General features: G+C 36.9%; 2 protein-coding genes across 2 annotated transcripts in view; both read left to right on the top strand.

Annotated features, from left to right (window-relative positions):
* The window catches only part of CENPE (centromere protein E, 312kDa), a 40,548-nt gene extending 26,767 nt beyond the window's left edge, over positions 1 to 13,781 (top strand). The window contains exons 32-44 of the mRNA XM_010586206.1: positions 502 to 639; positions 1,514 to 1,714; positions 1,797 to 1,943; positions 3,413 to 3,625; positions 4,864 to 5,079; positions 5,606 to 5,815; positions 7,291 to 7,512; positions 8,145 to 8,348; positions 8,788 to 8,900; positions 9,415 to 9,512; positions 10,085 to 10,247; positions 10,700 to 10,962; positions 11,886 to 13,781. Of these exons, the coding sequence (XP_010584508.1) occupies positions 502 to 639; positions 1,514 to 1,714; positions 1,797 to 1,943; positions 3,413 to 3,625; positions 4,864 to 5,079; positions 5,606 to 5,815; positions 7,291 to 7,512; positions 8,145 to 8,348; positions 8,788 to 8,900; positions 9,415 to 9,512; positions 10,085 to 10,247; positions 10,700 to 10,962; positions 11,886 to 11,983 (2,286 nt within the window). The 3' untranslated portion in view covers positions 11,984 to 13,781. The remainder of the gene's footprint in view (positions 1 to 501; positions 640 to 1,513; positions 1,715 to 1,796; positions 1,944 to 3,412; positions 3,626 to 4,863; positions 5,080 to 5,605; positions 5,816 to 7,290; positions 7,513 to 8,144; positions 8,349 to 8,787; positions 8,901 to 9,414; positions 9,513 to 10,084; positions 10,248 to 10,699; positions 10,963 to 11,885) is intronic.
* Positions 13,782 to 15,426: 1,645 nt separating this feature from the next.
* The window catches only part of BDH2 (3-hydroxybutyrate dehydrogenase, type 2), a gene marked incomplete at its 5' end in the record, with an annotated part of 9,588 nt that continues 2,003 nt past the window's right edge, over positions 15,427 to 23,011 (top strand). Inside the window, 7 exons of the mRNA XM_010561046.1 lie at positions 15,427 to 15,444; positions 16,211 to 16,289; positions 19,541 to 19,637; positions 20,164 to 20,272; positions 21,465 to 21,525; positions 22,199 to 22,312; positions 22,842 to 22,900. Coding sequence (XP_010559348.1) covers positions 15,427 to 15,444; positions 16,211 to 16,289; positions 19,541 to 19,637; positions 20,164 to 20,272; positions 21,465 to 21,525; positions 22,199 to 22,312; positions 22,842 to 22,900 — 537 coding nt within the window. The remainder of the gene's footprint in view (positions 15,445 to 16,210; positions 16,290 to 19,540; positions 19,638 to 20,163; positions 20,273 to 21,464; positions 21,526 to 22,198; positions 22,313 to 22,841; positions 22,901 to 23,011) is intronic.

Below are 23,011 nucleotides of genomic sequence, written 5' to 3'. Positions count from 1 at the left end.
TGAGTATCAATTCTCTTGCTGTAAAACTTAACTTCACTGGAAATTCAGAGGTTTACTGAAAGGAAAGCTAGTTCTATAATAAATTATCAAAGATAATTTAACTGTACTCTGAGAACAGTCCAACTCATAAAATTGTGGTAAGTAATAACTTCCAGAGAGTTCTTGATGTGAACCCTACTCAAATTACATCTCTGCTTTGTGTTACTCATCTGTGTAAACAGTGATTGCAGAAAATATGTCCAAATGTGTTTGTAGCATACTTTGTCTAATCTTTTACATTACTAAGGATTTATCAGTATGCTAGTTGGCAGGCTTTGCTTAGTGAAGGGAGAAACTCTCAAAGACAAAACTTGAGATTTCTTGCACCCAAAGCAGGGGCAGGGTGGGTTGTGCTGAGTATTTTGACTGCAATGAGATATTGAATGGCCTGGTGTGTGAACAGTAGATTCGCATGCTATCTCAGGACTTAATTTTAAATTAGCTGCTCTATTTTTACTCCAGATTCTTGAAACTGAAAAGGAATTGAAGTGGCAACAAGAACTCCTCAGCAATGAGAAGATCAAAGCAGAAGAAAGGGAAGAACATTTGTTAAAGGTTCAGAGACAGTCAGAGATTTTGGAGGACAGCCTAACAAACAAGGTGAGGAGTTCTGGTTTTGGTAGCTATTCTGTCTTCCAATGTTTTATCACTGATGTGCTAAACTTTTGCTCAAGACAAAGCCTGCTTGACTTTTAATTTTCAGTGCATCACTTTTATGGGTGCTAAACAAGCATGAACATGGGCAAAGGATTTTGTACAAGTTTCTTTTCTGATGTTTAGGAATAGCATCCTCACCTCATCTCAGCCTCGTAACCAGCTGGGTTGGTCATTCCATTAGAATGGACACCAATTTATCCAACATATGCAGGCTTAATATAATAGTCAGTAATTGTACATGTATTTATTCAGTCTTCAAAAAGTACTGTGTGGACAGTATGAACCTAGGTGGGTTTGGAATCCGTGGTGCTTTGCACACTTTCAAACTATATCTGTTATTCAGAAAGTCTTGTACTTAGCTCTTGCCAACTCAGTTTTTTTTGCAGTTTTCACTTCTTTGCTTTTCACCTGTCGAACTCTTCCTTGGTCTGTAGGTCAAAGAGTATAATTAAGGATTGCTTCAGATTAGCAAATGTGTTACTGTTCTATTCATTAAGCAGATGGGCAATCTATTTCTTTTCATTTTCTTGTGATGTGGACATATGTTGACTGCCATTTTGTTTGTTTCCTCTTGCTTTACTGAAGACCAAAGTTGACTAAAGTAGAGTTCTCTGGGTGTCATGCTATTCCTCTTCTTAATTTCTGACTAGAACACCAAAATTATTTTTTAACTTCTCTTGCTGTTAGTGTGAATTTTAGAGTTATTGGAAATTGTGTTCATTGTATTTGACACAACTGATTTGAGTACTTCATAGGGGACTATACAAACCAGGACCAAATCATAATTCTTTTTTTTCTTCTCCGTTATTTATTGTAGATTCAACAGTTAACTGAGACACTAAATAGCGTATCATGTGAAAAAGAGCAGTTATTGGCTGAAAGAGCTAGTCACTCTTTCCAACTTAAAGAAGAAATCTCATCAATTAATCGAGAAAAAGATGAGCTACAAAAATTTCTGCAGGATGTCAGGTCTGAGCGGGACCAGCTCAAGACAGAATTGCAAAAAAAATCTGAGATGGTTGGTATTGCAAGTTGCATAACTAAGTTATTCATAACTTCTCTTCTTGAATGGTACTTAAATATGTATGCTTTTATTTTAGTGTGTTGAAACAAATGCAAAACTGGAATCTGCTCTAGACCAACTGGAGCAGAGAAACCTGAATGATATGTCTATTCAGGTGAACCCAGTGGATAATGCAGAGCAGGTGGTTGATGACAGCCTGAAGCAAAAAACCTTGAAAATTAAGGTAAACTTACGTCTCTGCTTATTTTAAGGATGTATGTAAAACCTTAATACCATTTCTTCTGGAGCATAAACTTTGCTTCTGTGTATAATGTATAAAATTGTTTGCATATCTTGCAAGGATGCTGCAAACCGTGGGATCAGTTGATTTGCTGTTGCTGTTCAGTGACCATGCATCTTGCTCTGAGAATGTTAAATTGAACCTCTCAGTTGAGACATCTCACTTGATTTCACTACTGTCCAGCCACCCCAATGAAAATAACTAGTCATGTAGAAGCATTTCACCATTTTGTTTTTGCAACCCCCCTGCCAAAACCCTCCCTTCTGTTACTCCCCATCAGAAATAAATTGGTTTAAAATAAATTTCATTAAATAGCTTCTCTCCTCAAAATAGGAACTCCTGTCATTCCTCAGAGCTTTTGATAATTAACTCTCCTGAGTATACTTTCTCACAGATGTGAGAAGTACTACTAACCTACTGAAAGCCAAAATAAACCACGATGAATATGTATGAAATACTTTCAAGAGTACCATTGTACTGCAGTCTGTACATCTGTACAGCAGATTTGGGCATCATTCTATACGTGCTAGAAAAGCCCTGAGTGGTTCTTCATTTAACACCAAGAGTGGTAAAGGACCAAATTGCAAAAATCAGTTATGTGTAGCTTTCTTCATTCATACTGTCTTTCTATCCTATATCAGCAGTATGGAGCTAATAATGAGGGAAGTAAATGTCAGTTGATCCCTTTTAATGGCATTCTGCCCTTCTGACTTTTGTAATAGGTAAGATCTTGTCTGCCTCTTTCTTGTGCAGTTTTCTCAAATATCTTATACTTGCTCCTGTTGGACACAGGGTATGTTAGTTCAATGTTTTTACTGCGGGGTGAAGAGTTAAACTGGTGAATCCTGCTCCTTTCAACTAAAAACCAAAGGTGGAGGTAGTATGCCTAGGAAGTTTTGCTTCATATGTGATACTTGAGTTTACTGGGAGTGCCTCGAAGCCTATTGCATTTCTCAGCCTGCTCACTGCTTGATCATATCTCCCTTTTTATGGCAAAGTGCTAGGAACAATTTTGTGATCCCTTTCTTTCAACAAAGGACCAAGTAGATAAGTTGGGAGCTCATCCTGAGGGCAACCCAGCTGGCAAACGTGTGAACAGGTGACAATTTCATGGCCTGATCTACATGTCTTGATGTGGCCAGGCAATCTAAATCATCAAAATAATTTGAGTTTGTGAAATGATTTTCTGGAAAACTAAGAAATTCTCTGCTTTTGTGCCTGGCTTAGTGTTTTTGTCATATTCCTGTGATAAGTCACAACTGAAGTCTTAATCCTATTGACTTTTCGGTTGTAAAACCAATACATACTGTAGGGGTTAGTCTTGGAAGTCTGATGGTTTATTTTAAGCTTCTGTTGATGGCTAATCATTCTTTTCCTTATTGTGACTGAATTAATTTTTCACTTGCATTTAGGAGCTTCTTGAGAAATTCCCAAATATGGGAAAGAGGTATGAATGTCTCTCTACAGTTTCTCTTAATCTAAAGAATGAACTGAACAGTCAGAAAGCACTGATAGCTGTGATACTGACTCAGCTTTCGTCGGAACAGAGTAAACAAGTCAAAAGACTTCAAACTGAAAACGAGAAAATAAACAGTCATCTCCAGAGTTTATTGAACAAACTGAAGGTACCAACTTAGAATGCTGAATATATGGATGCTTCATATTGCTTTGGTTTGGGGGTTTTTTTAATAAGCTCTCAATATTAACAGCTAGCATTCTATATACTCTAGCTTTGATTTTTGTGAATCCATATCTTGTGGAAAATAATTTGATAGTAAATGCTTTACAATCCTGGAAAACTGGAACTATTTAGTTAAGTTAATAAACCTTAGTTTTTTGACTGTAGTTCAGCTGCTTTGCACAATATTATTTCATTAATATTAATCCATTTTAATTGGGGAAAAAAGTTTTCTTTCTGTACTCAAATCAAATTATGGGCCCCTAAGTATGTATTTTATTGTGGGGGAAAGAGACATGCAAGATGCCTTGGAGATGCATGTTTATTCTGCAAAACTACTCAAACAGTTTGATAACTTCTATAGCCTTGCAGACCTTCCCAAATTTGTAGTTCAGTAGAGAAACTGATTCCAATTATCAGAAAAAAAAGTTGAGAGCAATTGGGAAAGAATTCCTATTATATGCAGAAGTACAGTAAGCAATAAGGTTGTTTTCTGTTTCTTTATTTAACATGAAATGTTAAGGCGGGGAGGGAGGGGTGTTGCTTGGGACGGTAGGGGGCAGGCCCCAGGGAGAGGGTGAGGTTCATGTCCAGTATACAAAAATACTGGACATGATTTTCAAAGTCAGTCATCTCTGTAAATATCCATTAGCTAAAAAGTTTAACTAGTCCAAAGACCTTTATTGCATAACTTCATGTAGTATTTTTAGGTTTGATCTTTCCTTTTTTTTTTTTTCACAGATGCCCATTAACTTTTATTGTTAAAGATGTTTAAGATTTAAGTAGTGATCTCAACTAGAGTAAAGCTTTAAATCAGCACAGTGATAATATTCTTGTAGATCATGTGCACCTTCCATAACTTTAAGAGAAAATAAATACAACAAAGAATACTTTGCTTTTTAAAGACTAGATCTGTGGAAGGCTGTCTAGAGCCTTTCAGATTTTTGGCCTTTTTGGGAGTCTACAGAAAATAGCATACCCTAGAAATGCTGACCCAGCTAAGTCTTACATGTCATTGCTATACAGCACGTGTGAAATTCATTTTTCTTAGTCATGTTTTAGTTGTCCTAGACACCTATGGACTAGGAGAGTGAATAGATTGAATTATAAAATATGGAATTTTAGCTGGATGCAGGGTACCATTTTAAAGCATACTCACTGATACTTCCTGTACTTCTACAACAGTTCCTGTTTAGTCGTGTTTGCTCAAAGAAAAGAGATCATCATACTACTGTTAATAAGTATGAAATGGAATTGATTGAGGAAAAGAGAAAACAAGATCAGCTACGAGCTCAGATTCAGTGTCTCAGCAAGATTTATTTGAACCGGAATGAAATATCTTCTCAAGAGTTAAACATCAGTATCAGTGAAGTGCTGCAGCGTTTGCACTTAACTGCAGAGGTAGTATTTGAAACAATTTTCAACCAGAACGACTTGCATGTTTCAAGGCATGGGGTAATGTGGTGGTGCTAATCTAATGGCATTGCTTTTATCTGTTAAAACTTCACTTAAGGGGGGAATAGAATTTGTATTTTTCTTATGCTAGTAATTCTGTAATATGAAGATTCTGTTGTTCAAAGTTAAATTATTAGGTTATAAATTAGTGGGAATGTTATTTACTCGTTTGCCTGATAAAACACATACTACCTGATACCAAGATGACTTTTAAAACAATGAGATAAACTTTTACTTAACATGCATATTTTCCCCTTTCCCCTTCCCACCTGCCCCAGGAAGGTGGATTGTCATCTCATTTTCCCAGTCGGGTATAATTTTAAGTATAGTGAAACTCCTTTTATACAATAACTAGATGATAAAACAGACTTCCAGCAAATATTGATAGCTAAGAGGGCAAAATGTATATTTAGACATGTAGTTATCACAGCAATACTTAAACTTGAATTACTTTTTTTTTTTTTTTTTAAAGAGCATTCTCGAAGATATATCAGAAATGGAAAGTGAACTTCTCTGCATAGAGGCAGAGTTACAGCAGGAGGAAAGTGCTAGAAAAGAAACAACACAGTTCTGGGAAGCTTGTTCAGGAACTCATTGTGATGCAGAGGAACTTAAAGAAGAGTTAAAGAAAGATAATGAAAGGCTTTTGCAAGTCATTAACTTTTGGACTCCTAAAGTAAAGGTAAAGTTAAATCTTTAATCAGAAATGTATTTTGTGTAAGCACTCTGTAAATGCCTCTAATCTGATTGGAAAAAAAAAACCACACCACAACAAACAAAACACAGCAAAAACCTACTATTTAAAGATTATTCATTATTATCAGCACTTAACTATATTCATACTTAACTGTATGATGGAGGAATACTTAGAAGATTTTTAAAGACTTCTTTCCTCATGCATCCAAACTTGGAAACTTGCTTTGTAAAAGACTTTCTAGGTGATAAATGGGGGGGGGGGGGGGTTTTTTTTCACCCTGAATTCTGGCAACTGTAGGTTCAGAATTGTTATATAACTTTGCTTGCAGAACTTGGCAGCCTGATACAATCACTTTCTTCAAGCTTTATGCCCACAAGTTTGTCTGTTCTGTTTTGAGCCAACTTTATCAAAACTACTTTAGCCATTTTTAAAACTGAATTGTAACTTATATTCTCACACCTTTTCTAATTTCAGAAAGTCAAGTTATTCTAGAGGTGGTTCAGTCTTCCTTTCTCTTTTCATTCCTTCTTACCTCTTGCCCCCTTTGGAAAAAACAACCGAGTGTTTTACAGGGTTAAGTGCATCATGAACAGGATTTCAAGGGATTTCATCTTTCTCATTAGATGTATTGAAGATTTCTCAAAAAACATGTTATGGGAGGGAATCTACTACCTTCTGATTTGTTGTTAGAACAGTCTTCCTAACAAGTGTATCCTGGAAGTTCCTGGTCCATTCATATGATTATTTCTTCTACTAGTATTGATCTGAAGTATGAAGAGCTCATCGCTCTCCTTCCCCCAATGTTGTGACTCAGTTCCGTCCTGTTAAGTTTAGCCTATTTTTAAAAGTTTCTTCTGTAGTGCCAATAGCCAGTCTTGACTTCTTTCCCAATGTTGGCAGGCTTTTTGAAAGAATTGCCTGACAGACATATTATGTGGATCAAAGCTTTTACTAAACAAACAAACAAATCTAGTATAATGATGTCATTTCCTGACAAGTGTGAAGTTCTTTATCCGGCACGTTAAGCATATGGGTTTCTAGAATAATCCAATGTGTATGTTTTCTCTCAAATGGTTTCACTTTAGTCAATGAATACATTTTAGCAAAAACTTCTGCGAATAATTGTGTTTCTTACTGTTAATGACATTCAAGAAGTCTTTCTAATATAGTTCCTTTATTTCTGTAATGTTAGTGTTTGAGTTATGCAGAAATACTGGTAAATTTGCAATGCATTATCTTCTTCTCTTGTGCCCCTTCCTGCCTCCCCCACTTTTGGAAATGAGACCAGTCTTCTGAGTGTTAGTGATTCCATTTCTGATAGCAAGCATCTTCAAATGGGACACTGAAACAAGAATGTGAAATTAATACAGCCAAGATACTTCCTGTTTCTTTGCTTACCACCTTTCTAGCTGATGCAAAAATTATTTAAAAATTATCTGTATGACACTACTTATTTTCAGATACTCCTTCAACTTTCTTCAGAGCTGGATGCCAGAACTGCCAGTTATTGTAAAAATGCTGATGTTGAATTGAAACAGAGAAAAGAGAAAAGTGAAGAGTTGCTTCAGGAGTTAAACACTCTTAAAGAACAACTGGTCCCTGGTGGCTCTGCCAGTCTGGCATTAGAAGAAGAAAACTACAGGCTTCACAACAAATTAAAGGCTGCAGAACAAGATATAAAGGTATCAATACTTGTTTCCAAGGAAAACTTCTTTGCTTGTTTTCTAAGTGAGAGCACTTCAAACTGAAAAGAAAATAAAGATTGATGGCAACTGTAAATCTGTGCCACACAATATATTGGCCCAAAGTGCACTTTATTTTTGTAGCTTTTGTTATTCCCAAAGTCAAAGTTTGAGCTCTTGCATGTAATGTGATTATTTTAATTGCCTGTTTTCTGTACACAAATAAATGTCAGTTTAGAAATCCATATGAAGTGTTCCCATTTGTTTTTGAAGTATTTCTTTTAATAGTGTAGTACTCCTGATACGGTATTCACTATGTCAAACTGGAAGCTGGAGAAGAATTCTGTCTTTAATCCTAGGAATTTAGGACTCATTTTTCTCTCTGTACTATTTTTTTGTCACAGTTACCCTTGTTAAAAGCACCTTTTTCTTAGACTTGAGTGTTCTAGAATACTAAAAGGTGACACAAAACAGTGAGGTAGACACCAAGAGTTGCCAGCCATAGAGCCTGTAGTATTAGATTTTTTGTACGGTTTGGGTTTTTTGTTCATTTTATTAAGAATATGACCATGTGCTGTTACTGTTATATCTCATGGCACAACTACTCATAAGTGATTGATAAATCTCAATAGGCTATGGAATTAAAAATTCAGAAGTTGGAAAATGTAATAAATGAAGTAGGAAAAAATGTCAAAGAGAAAGATGACGAGATAAACAAGTTACAAGCACAGATAAGAATAAAAACAGCAACAAGTGAGCTCACCCAACTGCAAGCCAAGCTGAATGAGACAGAGAAGTGCCTCAGAACTGCCTTAACAGAGAATCGGAGTCTTCAGGTATGAGCAAAATACTTTCCCCATTCTCCTCTAATCTCAGAGACAGAGCATGAGCATGCTTGAGAACAGCTGTAGGTGAAACGTAGTGCATTTCTGAAACATTCTAAAAAAATATATAAATTTTGAAACTGAAGCATAAGCTGTTTTTTCTATGTAATATATTTGCATACTAGTTCAAAATTCCCAGACTTATATCTGCAAACAAGTCAGCTAAACTTTCTAAAATATGATTGCATGTAACACACCAGAGTTAGGATACCAGCTAATACTATAGTGCTAGTTGGTAATGTGAGTGTTCTTACTCCAAAATAACTTCCTGCTCCCAGTCTTGTCCTGCAAAATCTAGCAGATCATAGTAAAGATACAAAGTAAGCAACCCTTAAATTAATTTCTAGGTAAAACACCTTTTTTCATACTATATCTTTTCTTTTATTTTCAGGCAAAATTAGATAAAGGTGCTGAGTTGTACAAAGAAGAAATTGATCATCTCAAAACACAATTGGTAAAATATGATATGGAAAGAATGAAACAATCCAACTCTTTTGATATGAAGTAAGTTAAAATTGAACTTGTTATAGTTCTCAACTACTTATTTCTTAGCTTTTACTTTCCTGGGTTTTTTCCACAGAATAAGAGGTGAGCATTCAGCTTTAGGTGTCCCAGGTTTTTATTGTAGCTAGGTTACAAAGAAAGTAAATACCGTATGTATCTCGGTTTGATTACAAAACTCCTTCCCTATACACCCACCAAAATTTCTCAAACAGCTCATGTTCAGTCATAAATTAAATAACTGTTCTGACAACAGAAGGTGAGGGGAAAGCAGTAGTTGAAAGCACTCTCTAGTTCACTGCAGAGAAGGGATATGCAGAAAATAATTCTAGTCCAACTTTTGGTTTTCTGCACTTTATCTAAAATCTAACTGACAACCAGGTTTATGTAGTTCTATCTGTATAACTTGGGTATGTTTTTTATTTGAGAGTTCATTTGGAAATCAAACTAGCTCTCCTGCAACTGTAATAATTATTAAACTGAGGATTTCTTTTTCTCCCCTTCCTGCCCCATATAGACTTGCTAATTATAAAGCTCTTGCAGAACACCAACAGCAACAGTTAACAAAGCTAAAAGAAGAACTTAGAAGAGCACAGCAAGAGCGAGATGTTACTGGTAAATTCAAGATAAATATAAGGGACTCTTCCACGTTAAACATGCAGTTTAAAGGTTATATGGTTAATGTCCAGAATGAGATGCGGGCCTTTGAGGTAAAAGGGTATGAGGAGGATTGGGTGCGTTGGAAGATGAGACGGAAATTAAAATATGTTAGCTGCACATATACCGCATTAGAATCACAGCAGTTCTTGTGTTTATTTCTCCAGCCGTGTTTGTGCGTGTGGTGGGATAAGCTGCAGTTGCAGTAGGTCATGTTACCATTTTTAATCTTGACTGACTTTGCATATGAATAGCTACTTCTAGTCATAGTTATGACATACCTGAAACTATAACTATTTTAACTCTAAATGGCCCAGTGAAGACACTTTTAAGTTTCTTTATCTCCCTGGCGGTATGAATGCTGGGAGGTGTGTTTGTGTATAAAAAAGAACAGCTGTTGTAATGGTACTTATATGTAAAACCTTACTAGGTTATAAGAACACAGGAAGGAATAGGCTTAAAAAAATATATTGACTTGGTTTTAAGCACTGTCCAAATAACGCACACATCTGTATAAAACTGTTTTCTAGCAGTGCTGGAAAAAGAAGCTCCTCAGCAATCCCAAATACCCCTTACTTGTGGTGGTGGTAGTGGTATTGTGCAGAGCACACAAATACTTGTTCTAAAATCTGAACAAGCTAAGCTACAGAAAGAGAACTTACACCTGAAGAAACAAAATGACCTTCTACTGAGGTAAGTATAAAGCTGATCAGCAACATGTCAAATCATTTGTTGCTGTTTAACTATGCATGTCATTAGTGTTTCTTTCTGCGAGATGTATAGAAGTGAGTAATTACTATTAACTTTAGATTTTCTAGATTCTTTCACTTCAAACTTTTATTTAAAGCTAGTGATTGCTTATAAATATCTTTATGGCTTTTGAACTTTAAATCACTTTCTTTCATAAGAATCTCTTAAATGCTAGAAGATATACGCAAATTGTATGTTGGAAGGAATTTTAGCTTAAAAAATAAAATAAAATTGCCTCTGAAAGCATAATATACAGATATGGTCTTGCATTGCCATGTCTGTGGTATGTCATCTTGAAAATATAGGAACTGTCTGTTGTCAGGAATTTTTCCTTATTTAAAGGAACTACTTGAAATTTTTCTTAATTAAATGCTGGGGTGTTTTTTTCTTCTCAGTAATGAGCTTCAGCTGAAAGAGGAACTTAGAAAATGGAAAGAAAGAGCACTAAAATTGAAAGAACGATCCTCAAGAGAGACCATTCAAGAGACAGTACCAAGGTCTCCAAGGAAGACAGTGTCATATTCCCTTAAAGAGCAAATGCCTTCACCCTGTAAGGAACCTATTTCTCAGGAAATTGTGACTCGGGACTTATCAAAGCCTCTGCCACTGACTTGCCCAACAAATTTCTTTGATAATTCCAGCTTGGGTACACTAACAGGTATGTAACATAGTGGTGTTGTCCTATAAAGATTTGGAAAGGCAAAATATAAGGGGTGGTCTGTGAGTTGAGGGTAAATGCTCTACTTTCTATATTCGGACCTGAAACTTGCATGATAACACAATTTTCCTGAGTGGTTAGTCAGCTGACTGTTGAAGGGCCGACCAGCTGGAGCTGGGAAGCTTATATATGCTCTACAGAACCTAAATATTTAAGTGAATCCTTCACCCCCTGAAGATTATACCATTTTTATTATTTTTTTTCTTTTGCTGTAGTGGAAGTGTTGATGACTGACTTAAAGTGAATTAGCAGAATATCATTACTAGATATATCATTACTAGATAGCTGATGCTCTAAAATGTTTTGCTTTTTAACTTTACATTGGTTAAGCACAGGCTTCTGGCAAAGCTACTCAAAGTTAACTGCTGGTTAACTTTTTTCTAAACTTCTTCAAGACAGTAGACTTCAGTCTTTGATGTTGAATCTGTCAGTCTGCCTGGCTCCAGCTGCAGTAATAACTGTTTTAATAACTTCTGTTCATCAGTCCTACTCAGGACTTCTTGTATCTGGCTGGGTGACTTCTGGGGAGTCTCTTAGTGATCTATGCTAGCATATTAATGCTACTGCCTTCATCATTACACTTGCTTCTAAAAACTTTCAGAAGGTCCCAGCAGACGTGTTGAAGAGTTAACCAGTTTTCAAGGCATTAATGGCAGACTTCCAGAAAGAATATGACTCATTGCAGTTTCTTGTGATGGCCAGCTTGGTAATAGTACAGACTTCCTCACAACACAAAGCTCCTCAGAGGCAAGCTTTGATAGTTGACATTTAAAACAGTAGTCAAGATTAAATTGCTGTATTCCTACTGCTTGTCTAATGGGGAAAGTTTAAGTGTTACTTTAACGTTCTTGTCTTCTCTGTAGATACACGACCTGCAGGAATAGAGCCTACAGAAGAACATCTTAAGCACTGGTTTGGAACTTCAGAGAAAGATAAGGCCCCTGATTGTACCACCCAATAAAGGTGCTCTGTTGTAAGCTGCCTTTGCAGTGGCTACAGCCAGAATCTGCATATGCAAAAGATAATTGCTTCAGGTCAAAAGCCATCAGCCTCTCCCGCAAATTGTGAGAAGAGCTCTGGTGGCATGCAAATCCCTTGCTGTCTTGGAGTTGCTGCTTCCCACAACTGGGAAAGCTGGAATACAAGAACAAAAATGGAAAAGCAGTCATGTTGCCCACAACCTGCTGATCTGATGGTATTCTACTTTGGTGGGTTTTGTTTTTTTTGGATGGCAAAGAAAGAAAAGCCAATGTATTGAAGAAAAAAATGGAAACAGGAATGAATCACAAACTGATCTACTGTGAAACTTTACAATCTTAAACTTTTCATTCTGTCATTCCTAAAACAGCCCTGTTCTGCGTGGTCAATATTTGTATCTTCAGAGTGTTGTTGAGTTAGAAAGAACTATACTTTTTGTTTCTCAGCATACGGTTTTTATACCATGCTTTCTCTAAGTCTGCAGAAACTGCGTTTTCACCACAATTTTAACCTCTTTCTGGACATTGCAACTGAAGTTAACTAACTTTCTGTTTATAGGGCACACAATCAAGGATTCCTCTTAAACTCCTTACAATATTTCTGCAGCTCAGCCAATTATGGTACCAAGAGTAACTTTGTATTTTGCATCTTCTTTCAATATACTTCTAGTTCCTGTCTGAAGTTGGGTATTGAAATTTTTTTAATAGTAAGCAATGGACATGACACTTTTCTGCTACTCTAGTGAATGGAAAATGAACTGGATGATCAGGGCTCCAAGACGGAACTATTTTACTAGCCTGCTTATCTGCACTGTGAGACCTACTTTTTTGTATGTTTTGTATAAGAAGGTTTGTTTGACAATAAACTTAATGTGTTAAGTGTTTAAAAATATTTTTGCTGGTCACTTCGCTTGTGCTATTATCTAAGGATATTGGTTACAATATTCAGTGTCTAAAGACTATCTTTTATAGTAATCTCACCACTTTCATCATTATTATGCTTCTTGTCTGTGTCCTCTGTAACTTTCTGCAATCATTTCTTTGTGCAGAAGTTTAGTGTTGCACAAATCTGTCACCAGTGTTTTGTTTAAATCTTCTAATCGACTCTTTCTCTGTCAGGAAATGCTTGAAGTCTAAAAGAGAGATCTTCCTCCCTTTCCTCCCCACATGCCCTCCACTGCCAACTATATAGGAATTTGGCACTCAAAACCTGAGATCAACTCTGTTAAGAATGAAATCATCATCATAAGATGAGAAAGTCATACCTAAGCAAGATAACTGCATCAAAAGCATCATCTGTATTTTATAGGAACAAAGGTCTCAATGATGCTAGGTCTCTTAAGTACTCCCTTTTGGGTTACCCAAACTGATAAGCAAATGGTTACATTGACATGTTCCTGAGCATTCAGCAGTTACTGGAATTGGAGGAATCGCACAAGTGTCGCTTACTTGATGGAGGTACTTCAGAGATCTTTAATAAAGAACTGACTGTTTACCTTGAATAGCTGAAAATTCTGCCAACTACTGTAACTACTAAGAAACCGCAAACGTTTATCTCTAAATCTCTGACCTGGAATGTATTTTGGGAAACTTTTAAAGATACTGCTAGCCAAAAATACACAGGTTCTGAATACCGTTACCGAGTTCAGCGCTGCACTGTCTCCTTTCCTGCCACAGCTATGTAGGAGCAATTTATTTCCTTATAGTGATAAGTGCAAAGCACTGGTGTTTGTGGTGGGTTTTTTTGTTTTTTTTGGTGTTGGGGGGGGGGGGTCGTTTTGGGTTTGTTTGTTTTTTCAATTTCCTACTATGGTTGAAAAATATTTCCTTTGGCTGCCAGCTTTTTTTTCATTCCCTCCATTTTGGTGTTCTAATAAATGAGTTAAACTGACCCTTCCAGAAGGGGCAAAGAAGATGTATATATAGATGTACCTCTTTTATATACAATTTCAAGGAGGGGGGTTGTTAATTATTGCTTGCTTGGAACACTTTTACATTTGGAGATTTTTCTGGTGGTTCATCTGAAAAACCAGAACCTATTGCAACAGGTCTGTGTTTGAATTCAGTAGGCAAAAGGTTAGGGGTGGAAGGATAAGTGCTTTTAGAAAACCTAGTCATTAAAGAGTTTGTTTACTGGGAAGCGGATTTACAAAGCCTTAGAAAGCTATCATAGTTTAGCGGAAAGACAAGATACACAAAGTTCAGTAATGTTGTTTATGTGTGTCGCAATTTACCCACAGAAATGGCTTTTATGAGGTAAATGTGCCCAGCTGAAGTTCAGGCAGGACTCCAAATTCTTTAAGAATGTGTCCTGGTTTCAGCTGGGATAGAGTTAACTGTCCTCCTAGTAGCTGGTACAGTGCTATGTTTTGAGTTCAGTATGTGAAGAATGTTGATAACACTGATGTTTTCAGTTGTTGCTCAGTAGTGTTTAGACTAGAGTCAAGGATTTTTCAGCTTCTCATGCCCAGCCAGGGCACCTGACCCAAACTGGCCAACAGTGTATTCCATACCATGGGACGTCCCATCTAGTTTAGGAGCTGGGAAGTGGGGGGCAGGGATTCGCCGCTCGGGGACTGGCTGGGTGTCGGTCGGCGGGTGGTGAGCAACTGCCCTGCGCATCATTTGTACACTTCAGTCTTTTTATTACTACTGTTGTCATTTTATTAGTGTTATTATCATTATCATTATTAGTTTCTTCTTTTCTGTTCTATTAAATCGTTCTTATCTCAACCCAGGAGTTTTACTTCTTTTCCTGATTTTCTCCCCCATCCCACTGGATGGGGGGGAAGTGAGTGAGCGGCTGCGTGGTGCTTAGTTGCTGGCTGGGGGTTAAACCACAACAATATCTGAAAGTCTTCAGCTCTGAGTGATGATATTAGGCAAGGATAAGAGCAAGATTTGAGAACAGCTGCAAGTGCTTTTTAACAATATATGGTTGGTACTGTGTGTACTTTTAATCCAAAGTCTCTGCTGCTTTGTTCTGGGAGAAGATAAGGATGATAGAGGGAATATTTCTGTTATAAGGCTGGATACGGCAAAGTTCCCCTATAGTAAACCCAAGATATTTTATCTACACTAATAGCTGATGTAACCAAGTCTACGTGATACTAACAGCACAGCTACAATGCTGTTCACAATGAGCAACTGTGAGAAATCCTTTACAAATTTTATTTCACTACTGTTAAACAGTACTTCAACATATGTATTAACTTTCTGGTTATCTTTTAATTCCTTTTGAGCAGTTCTTCCCCTGCCACTTCCTTCTTCACTAGCAGATAGAGGAACTAGTAATCTCAGTATCTCTGTAACATAATCAACAAGCTAGGAAAAGCTCCTGTAAGTAAGATTTTTGCCAGACCAGTTAGTTTCTCATGCATGCAGTTAAGAATGCAGAAGACTGCTGATCTATCACTTACATTAAAACACTCAGTCCAAGGAGCAGGTAATTTTCCTGATGATTTCACTTTGTGAATGCCCAACAAGCTACAAAAAGCTGGCATGTTTAATGCCACTATCCTCTTAAGGTGCACTTGAGACACTTATTTTGAAGATGAGGGGCTACAGTCTGAGATGTCAGAATACTTTTGACTTGGAGGTTACTTTGTTAGCATAGCTGTTAATGTATCAGTAATCTCAATGCAGAGAAAGCTGGTTTTGAGGGGAACATCAAGAATCAAGAAATATCTCTGGTCAAGTATCAAAGAAAAGTCATGCTGCTTTTAATACTGCTCTAGTCCAATGATTTGGATGCAAAGGATTTTTATAAAGTTTATATACCATCATTCCTTTTTTATGACTTGTGCTTTTACCTGTCAAATCCCATAACTTCATTTAAATCCAACAATACAGACAATTCTAGCCCTATGTGTTTGTAATGTGCTTGCTAGTGCACGTGCAGCTAATAGGGGCAATAATAATTGTTGTCTTAGTCTGGTTATTGTTCTTATATTTTATTTATGGATTCCTTACTTTAAGGAAAAGATCTTAAATCTGTGTTATATCATGTATAGTTACTTAGTAGTCTGCAGGGTGTGTGGTAATTGACGTCCATTACTCCCTGACATGCCCAGAATGAAAAGTGAGAGATCAGTTGCCTTCAGCCAACTTTTATTTCAAGTCAAAAAGGAAATGAGAAGAAAACAGATTTTAGTTCTGGTAAGATCTGGCATATCTAAATGTAAACTAATTCTCTTATTTGTATTCTTCAGGCTTTTGCTAAAGAAGGAGCCAAGGTCATTGCTACAGACATTAATGAGTCTAAGCTGCAAGAACTGGAGAAATATCCAGGTAATTGACCTACAGTAGGTATTACTTCAGATCTTGCAAGTTTTGTTGTAGACTGGCTGAAATATACTTTGAGGATAGGGCAAACTTCAAAAGGTCAGAAAAAATGGAAAATATCCAGGCTAATTCTTCAGATGTTGGCATTGCTTTATTCTGTGGTGTGGAATGGCAGAGGTTGCAGTATTTTACATGCTAAATATCAGCATATCAGACTATTGTTCCAGGCATGTGGAATAACTTTGAGTTTCTCATGTCACAGAAGCAGTTGATTTCTGCTTCCCAGGATGGCACCCTTTTCGGTTACATTTTGAGATCACTAGGCTAATTGTCAAACACATCACTCTAAAAGGCAAGGAATGCTTTTCTCTGATCACAAGAACTTTCATGCAGCTATACGAAAAGTAGATTTAGTGTCTTGCATTTCTATGGTCCATACTTACTAAGGAATGCGTTAAAAGGATAGCTGTCTAGTAGAATTCCTATGTCTTCAGAAACTAATTTCACCAACACTAGAAAAGCCTATTCTGTTTGTAGAAATGCTCAGGCCTGAAGGTTGCTTTTCTACCAATATCACAGGAACACACTTTAAGGAGCAGGTTTTGCATAGCTGTGTTTCTTAATCACAGGTGACACAAGGGTGGGACATTATATTAAAAAAATATTTTTTAAATCTTGAAATAAAAAATAAGACTTGGATATATTTTACAACTGAAAATGCTTACAACTTAATTTGATGGAAGGAAGTGGATTTAATTAATTCCTATTCAGGGTGACAGTCAAATATGCAAAAACACTTTTCCCTGGCACAGCTTTTGGAGTAAACATCGGTCTCTACTGACTGGAGTTCACCACAAGCAATCCCTTTGTAATTCTTTAGGAACTTTTAGGACTTTACAGGTTCATTCTGAGGGTATTTAGGAAAGTGTTGCTTTTTGAACTGTGCTTTTTTTTCCCTTTCTGCTAGTGTTCACAAGGAAAGAGGTAATTTTCCATATACTCAGAGCCATTTCCATCCTTTTGACATCTGATTAGTTAAGCTATAATTCATTAAGGCTTGGCACATTGTGGTCTTTGAATTTTATCCAGCAGAGGTAATTCCAGTGCTGATGTTAATCACCAGCCTGTAGTCTAATTGCATCATTATACACCAATCTCTTCAAAAGTGTCTATATCGTTTAACTGAGGCATATAAAGCCTGTTCATGGACTTGTCAGTTTGGCTTCCAAATCACATTCTCCCATAATTTAGATATCACTCAGATGCTTTACAGGCAGCTTTACAGTATTTCATAGACTCATGTATGCTGGATGAGACCTCTGGAGGCCATTTAGTCCTGCCTACTGCTCAAAGTGGTTCTGGTTCCAGCAGGTTGCTCAAGGCTGTGTTGAGTCAAGTTCTGAATCTCTCCAAGGATGGAATTTCATCAACGACCTCTTTAGGCACCCATTCCAGTGCGACTGCCCTCATGATTTTAAAATGATAATGATATTTAAAAAGAAAAAAAAAAAAACCAAAGAAACAAAAAAAACCCCCAACACACTTTATATTCAGTCAGACTTTCCCATGTTCCAACTTCTTTCTGTTGCTTTTCATCTTTCCACTGTGGGCCTCTGAGAAGTCTGTCTCCATCTCCTCTACCATCGCTCAATAGGTAGTTGTAAACACTTATTAGACTGTGTGTCACTAGTTGCACACACATTGTGAAAAAACAAAAAACAAAACAAACAAAAAAAACAACCAACCAAAAACAAAAAAAACAACAAACAGAACAACCCTATGTTTTGGGGCACAGGTGTGTTCTGCACTAGATGTCCCTTCATCCTTGATGTAGGATATGCTGTGACCAGGCTGTGGCAAAAGGATGATCAGCAGCAAGTCTTAGTGCCCTGGGAGCCTAATTGTACCCACTAAGGAAAGTACTGGAGTACACCCTGACTCCTTTTCCACTCATCCTAGTTTCCTTTGGATGAAAAAGTTCATGTATTTGAGAAGGGGGCACAGCTCAATCTTTACATGCAGTATGGAACAAGGGTGCAGGCAAAGTGTATCACAAAGTATGCCTATTCCATAGTAAGGATTCAGCCTTGGCATGGGTGAGAGAAGCTAGCTGTGTTAGATTACTGGAAGCTACTCAAGTAAAATGAGATAAAATAACATGTAGATTGTATCGTATTTATATCATATCATATTACAGCTCATCTGGAAGAGTAGTTCTTTTACTTAGCTCTTTTCGCTTCTGGCTGGGGGAAGGCACGGCTGTGGTTGGCCCCAAAGCAATTCTGTTAGAGGGGCTGATTCTATTGAAAAGGGTTTGGAAGAGTTGAGCCTGACCCTGGTTTGCAGTAATTACGTTGCTCAATCTTTCAGAGATAGCTTCTCTGAACAAAACAGAAAGATTGTTTTGGTTTGGGGTTTGTTTTTTTTTTTTTGCTATCAGTGGATTTCTTGGAGGTATGGCACCCGCACAGCTAGTGCTATAAGCACTGACAGTGACAGCTGCCAGAGGCTGAAATACATGGAAGCTTATAGTGAAAAGCAACACATTTCCAGCCCTCTTTTGTTTGATTATAAACAAATAATTGCAGAAGTATGAGCATCGTATTTTTAACTAGCCTTCATGATAGAAGTCATCAATTTGTTACACTTCCTCTTCATTTCTATTATCATGGCTATGACATCTTTCCAGGTTATGTAAATTATTGGCTCATGCAAAATCACTTTTTCTCATTAAGTGGTATAAAGCTGATTCATCATATCCTCAACTACACATGGATAGATGGCATGTAATGTAATTGTGAGTATATGTGATACATGTAACTAGTTTCAAGTAATTATTATTCTCTAATAGTGGGCATGAAAGCTTGTTATGATTATACAGGCTCTGTAATTCTTCAGTTTGAGAGCACGGTGGAACTCAAATTTATTGGAAATGTTTTTATGGTAAATAACATTAGCTCATCTGCTTGTGTGATGCTGTAAGACAATCAAATCAGTTGATCTTTTGTTAATTCCTTTCTGAAATTTTAAATAGCATGCCATGCTGTCCATTGCTATCCTGATTTAACTATTACACTAATTTGATCATTAAGCGTAGCCCTCACTCAGTGAGTCTCCATGTCGTGGTGAACCACTGAGAGGAGACTGTTCCTGGCAAGCCACTGACTTGCATCGTAGATGCAGTCCTCAGCACTTCAGAACTATAAACTTCTGATCCTTAGCCAAATACACTGAAATTTAATTCCATGTTTTTCTAGGCATTCAAATACGAGTTCTGGATGTCACCAAAAAGGAGCAGATAGAAAATCTGGCCAAGGACATTGAAAGGATTGATGTCCTCTGTAATGTTGCAGGGTAACCAGCTTCTATTTGATCCTACTTCTTTTTCCAGGTTTCTCTGTCCTATAGAAGTAGTTTCTTTTACTTAATTGCATATTATTCCTTTTGTTTAATGCATTTTATATCTTTAATATAAATTTTCCTGTGTTTTCATCAACTCTGAACTTTTTGTGCCTAGCTGTGTTACTCAGGCCAAGATAGAATGGCTCTGGAATTTGTTTTCCACACTCTGTGGGTGCCCTATACTGATAGCTTTGGCCCTTCTGGCACAACAGTGAGCAAAGTTGATGGTCTGACAGTGCTCTATCTTTTTTTAATTTCCCTATTACCAAATATTTCTTTGCACGTATCAGGTCTGTCTTGTCTCCTTGATACTCATCAGAAGAAATATACTGTTGCTTACTTTCTTCAAAAGAGCTCTTGCCCATCCTTTTCAAAGTTGGAAGTGTTAGCTATTACAAAATAGCAATGGAAGAATGTGCATAAAAAGTCATAGAAATGTAAATCTAAGACAGTAATTCACTTCATGTGCTTACTCTAGGTTTGTTCATCATGGGACTATTCTGGACTGTGAAGAACAAGACTGGAACTTCACTATGAACCTTAACGTTCGCAGCATGTATCTAATGATCAAGACATTCCTTCCTAAGGTAAGGCTTGGTTGCCTATCACTTTTAGTCTGTGCTGCATTGTGTTTAAAGTGTGAGAGGTCTAAGTTATTGCCACTCTGACAGCATGGGCTTTGAGATAATGCAAGTATGCAGCTTTGGATAGGGGAGGCCCTTAGATTATAGTGATCCTACTCTAAAACATTCTCTGCATCGTGTAATCCTTCAAGTAGACAATCTATCTAAAGGATATGGTAGAGAAGATTAATTCAGGGGTTTTGCTCTGTGTAATTTGTAACTAAAATCCTTCAAATGCAGAGCAGTGAGGGAGCCATTGCAGTACAGTGCTACTGTATTATACTATAGCACACAACTGTATAATACCACTGCTACAAAATATTTATAAAATATGTATATTAATATGAATTTTATGCAAATCTGGAAACTATCTTGTGAAGCAATCAGTGCCCCTGATGCCAACATGCTGGTTATATCAGAACAACAATCCAACTGGATAGTCTAGCAGCTTGAGGACACTTGTGTTTGATGTAGTAACTAGGTTGGGGACTACAAAAATCTGTGGACTGAGCAAGGTGTTTGTACTCCTGTAAATGCAAAAACCAGAAGTGGAAGCTGTGACCATGACTGGATGATAACTACTCTTTTCAGTGTTGTTCCAGTCCTTTTTATTTTTTTGTTTGGTTTTGTTTGTTGATTGGGTTTTTTTCTTAGCTGATCTTCATTTTCACAGGTGCTTTATAATAACTTCAGGCATCTCAGGTTTTGAGATGCCTAAAAAGGTTATAACTTAAAGAAATTTAGCTACAATTCAAAGATGCTAGAGAGCTGTGTTTTAGTTTTCTCCAAAGCAATGGAGAAGTGAATTACTGCATTGGTAGATGGTATGAGCAGATGTCTATGTAGGGTAACTTACTGTGGTGACAAGAGGACAATGATCCAGAGGTGGCTATCTAGAAAAAAAATCCTTTCCTGTCATAGTCTTTGTCCCTGAGATGAACGAAGAGGACTTAGAGATAATTTCAGATTCTGCTTTACTACTTCAGTCAACAGATCAAAAAGAAATAAGCACCTCTTCATGCCAATTAAGCTTTGTTACCCTGCGTATCCATTGCATGTAGGGCTGTTCTGTGGGTTGTCATAGGCAAAACTATTTTGCTGGACCTGCAGATGACAAAATAGTTTGCATTTGAATGATATAAGTATTCTTTTGCAGATGCTTAAACAGAAATCTGGAAATATTATAAATATGTCTTCTGTGGCATCCAGCATTAAAGGTCAGTACCTTGCTAGAGAGTTCCTTATATAAATTTTTAAAATTGTGGGAATGCAAAATAAATATTTTACAACTTTAAATTTAGAGGACACTGCCAATCCTGTGGAGAGATGCAATTAAAAACAAAAGTGAACACATCAACTTGTACATACACGCAAGAACACAGATGGGAAATTGCAGAAACACTAAGATTCTTGCCTTTGAGCTTTTGAATCTGTGTCCTGAAAGTTTTGTAGCATCCTTTTTACGAGTTTGTATAAACTAAAAAAGAATTGCTTCCAGTGATATCTTGCTACATATGTTCTTCAGAGAAACAATGAAGAAATGATAATTACGTAAGCACTGTAGCTGTGTTTCCTGAGGAAGCCTGATGGTGACTTAACAGATGGGTCTGTGCTGTTCCTAAATCTTTGTTTGCTTTGTTAACTTTTCTAGACTACTCCCCAAACTTATACTATTGAAAGATTTTGTGCTTTGCTCTGGTGTTTGCCCGAGTAGAATTCTGGTAGTCGGCATTCTAGCTAGCCTGCCCTTATAGAGAGACTACAGGTGCTACAGGAAGTGCTAGAGTCCAGAAGCAGGTGCATCTTGAACAAATTTGGCTCTTTTTTTTTTTTTTTTTTTTTTTGTTTTAAATATGTTTCTACACTGCCTTCACACTGATCTTCTGTTAGGAGTTGTGAACAGATGTGTATATAGTACTTCAAAGGCAGCAGTTATTGGTCTAACAAAGTCTGTGGCTGCTGATTTCATTGAACAAGGCATCAGATGCAACTGTATATGTCCTGGTAAGTATTCTTACATTCTTTTGTAAACTAGGAGCAGGTGCTAGAAGGCCCCAGTTAGTTTGACATTAGTTGCCACTTGCAAGTCTATTCTTTGTTAATAAAGTTACCAGCAATCTAAAAGAACAGGACATGTTTGAAACATTTCTGAGACTTAAAATAGAAAAGTTGTTACTTTTGTAGTTAAGCTGTACCTTTAGTCTCTTGACCCAGCACGTGCACCTTGTATATGCATTACACAGTATTTGAATGCTTATTTTCAAAGATATAGTCTAGGAAGTTAGAAGCAGGCAAGGGCTAGCTAACAGGCTAGCCGTTGTTTAACCATCTAAAATGGATTGAATCTAATTCTCAGAAGTCTTGCCTTCTATTGAAATTTAGAATCCTATACTATTTTGCAGTCTTTCTCCTGAATCATTATGAAGTTACACATAAGTGTTAAAACATACAAATAGAACCAATGAACTGCATTTTTTTGTTGATTATTGATTCAGTTGATTTTTTTTAACACTGAATTTAAAATTTTGCTTAGGAACTGTTGACACACCATCTTTACAGGAAAGAATCCAAGCCCGGCCTAACCCAGAACAGGTGAGAAAGCAATTTATTAGTTTGATCATGTGTGTACGTAAGTTTAACTCCCTTTAAAAAAATAAAATAAATAAGTAGTGACACTTCTGCCCATAATCAGGCATGGCGCTT

Source organism: Haliaeetus leucocephalus, unplaced genomic scaffold, assembly GCF_000737465.1.
Source record: "Haliaeetus leucocephalus isolate CR32 unplaced genomic scaffold, Haliaeetus_leucocephalus-4.0 Scaffold140, whole genome shotgun sequence".
Lineage (NCBI taxonomy): Eukaryota > Metazoa > Chordata > Aves > Accipitriformes > Accipitridae > Haliaeetus > Haliaeetus leucocephalus.
The sequence above is the reverse complement of the archived record's forward strand: the minus strand, read 5'-3'. Positions and strand labels throughout refer to the sequence as shown.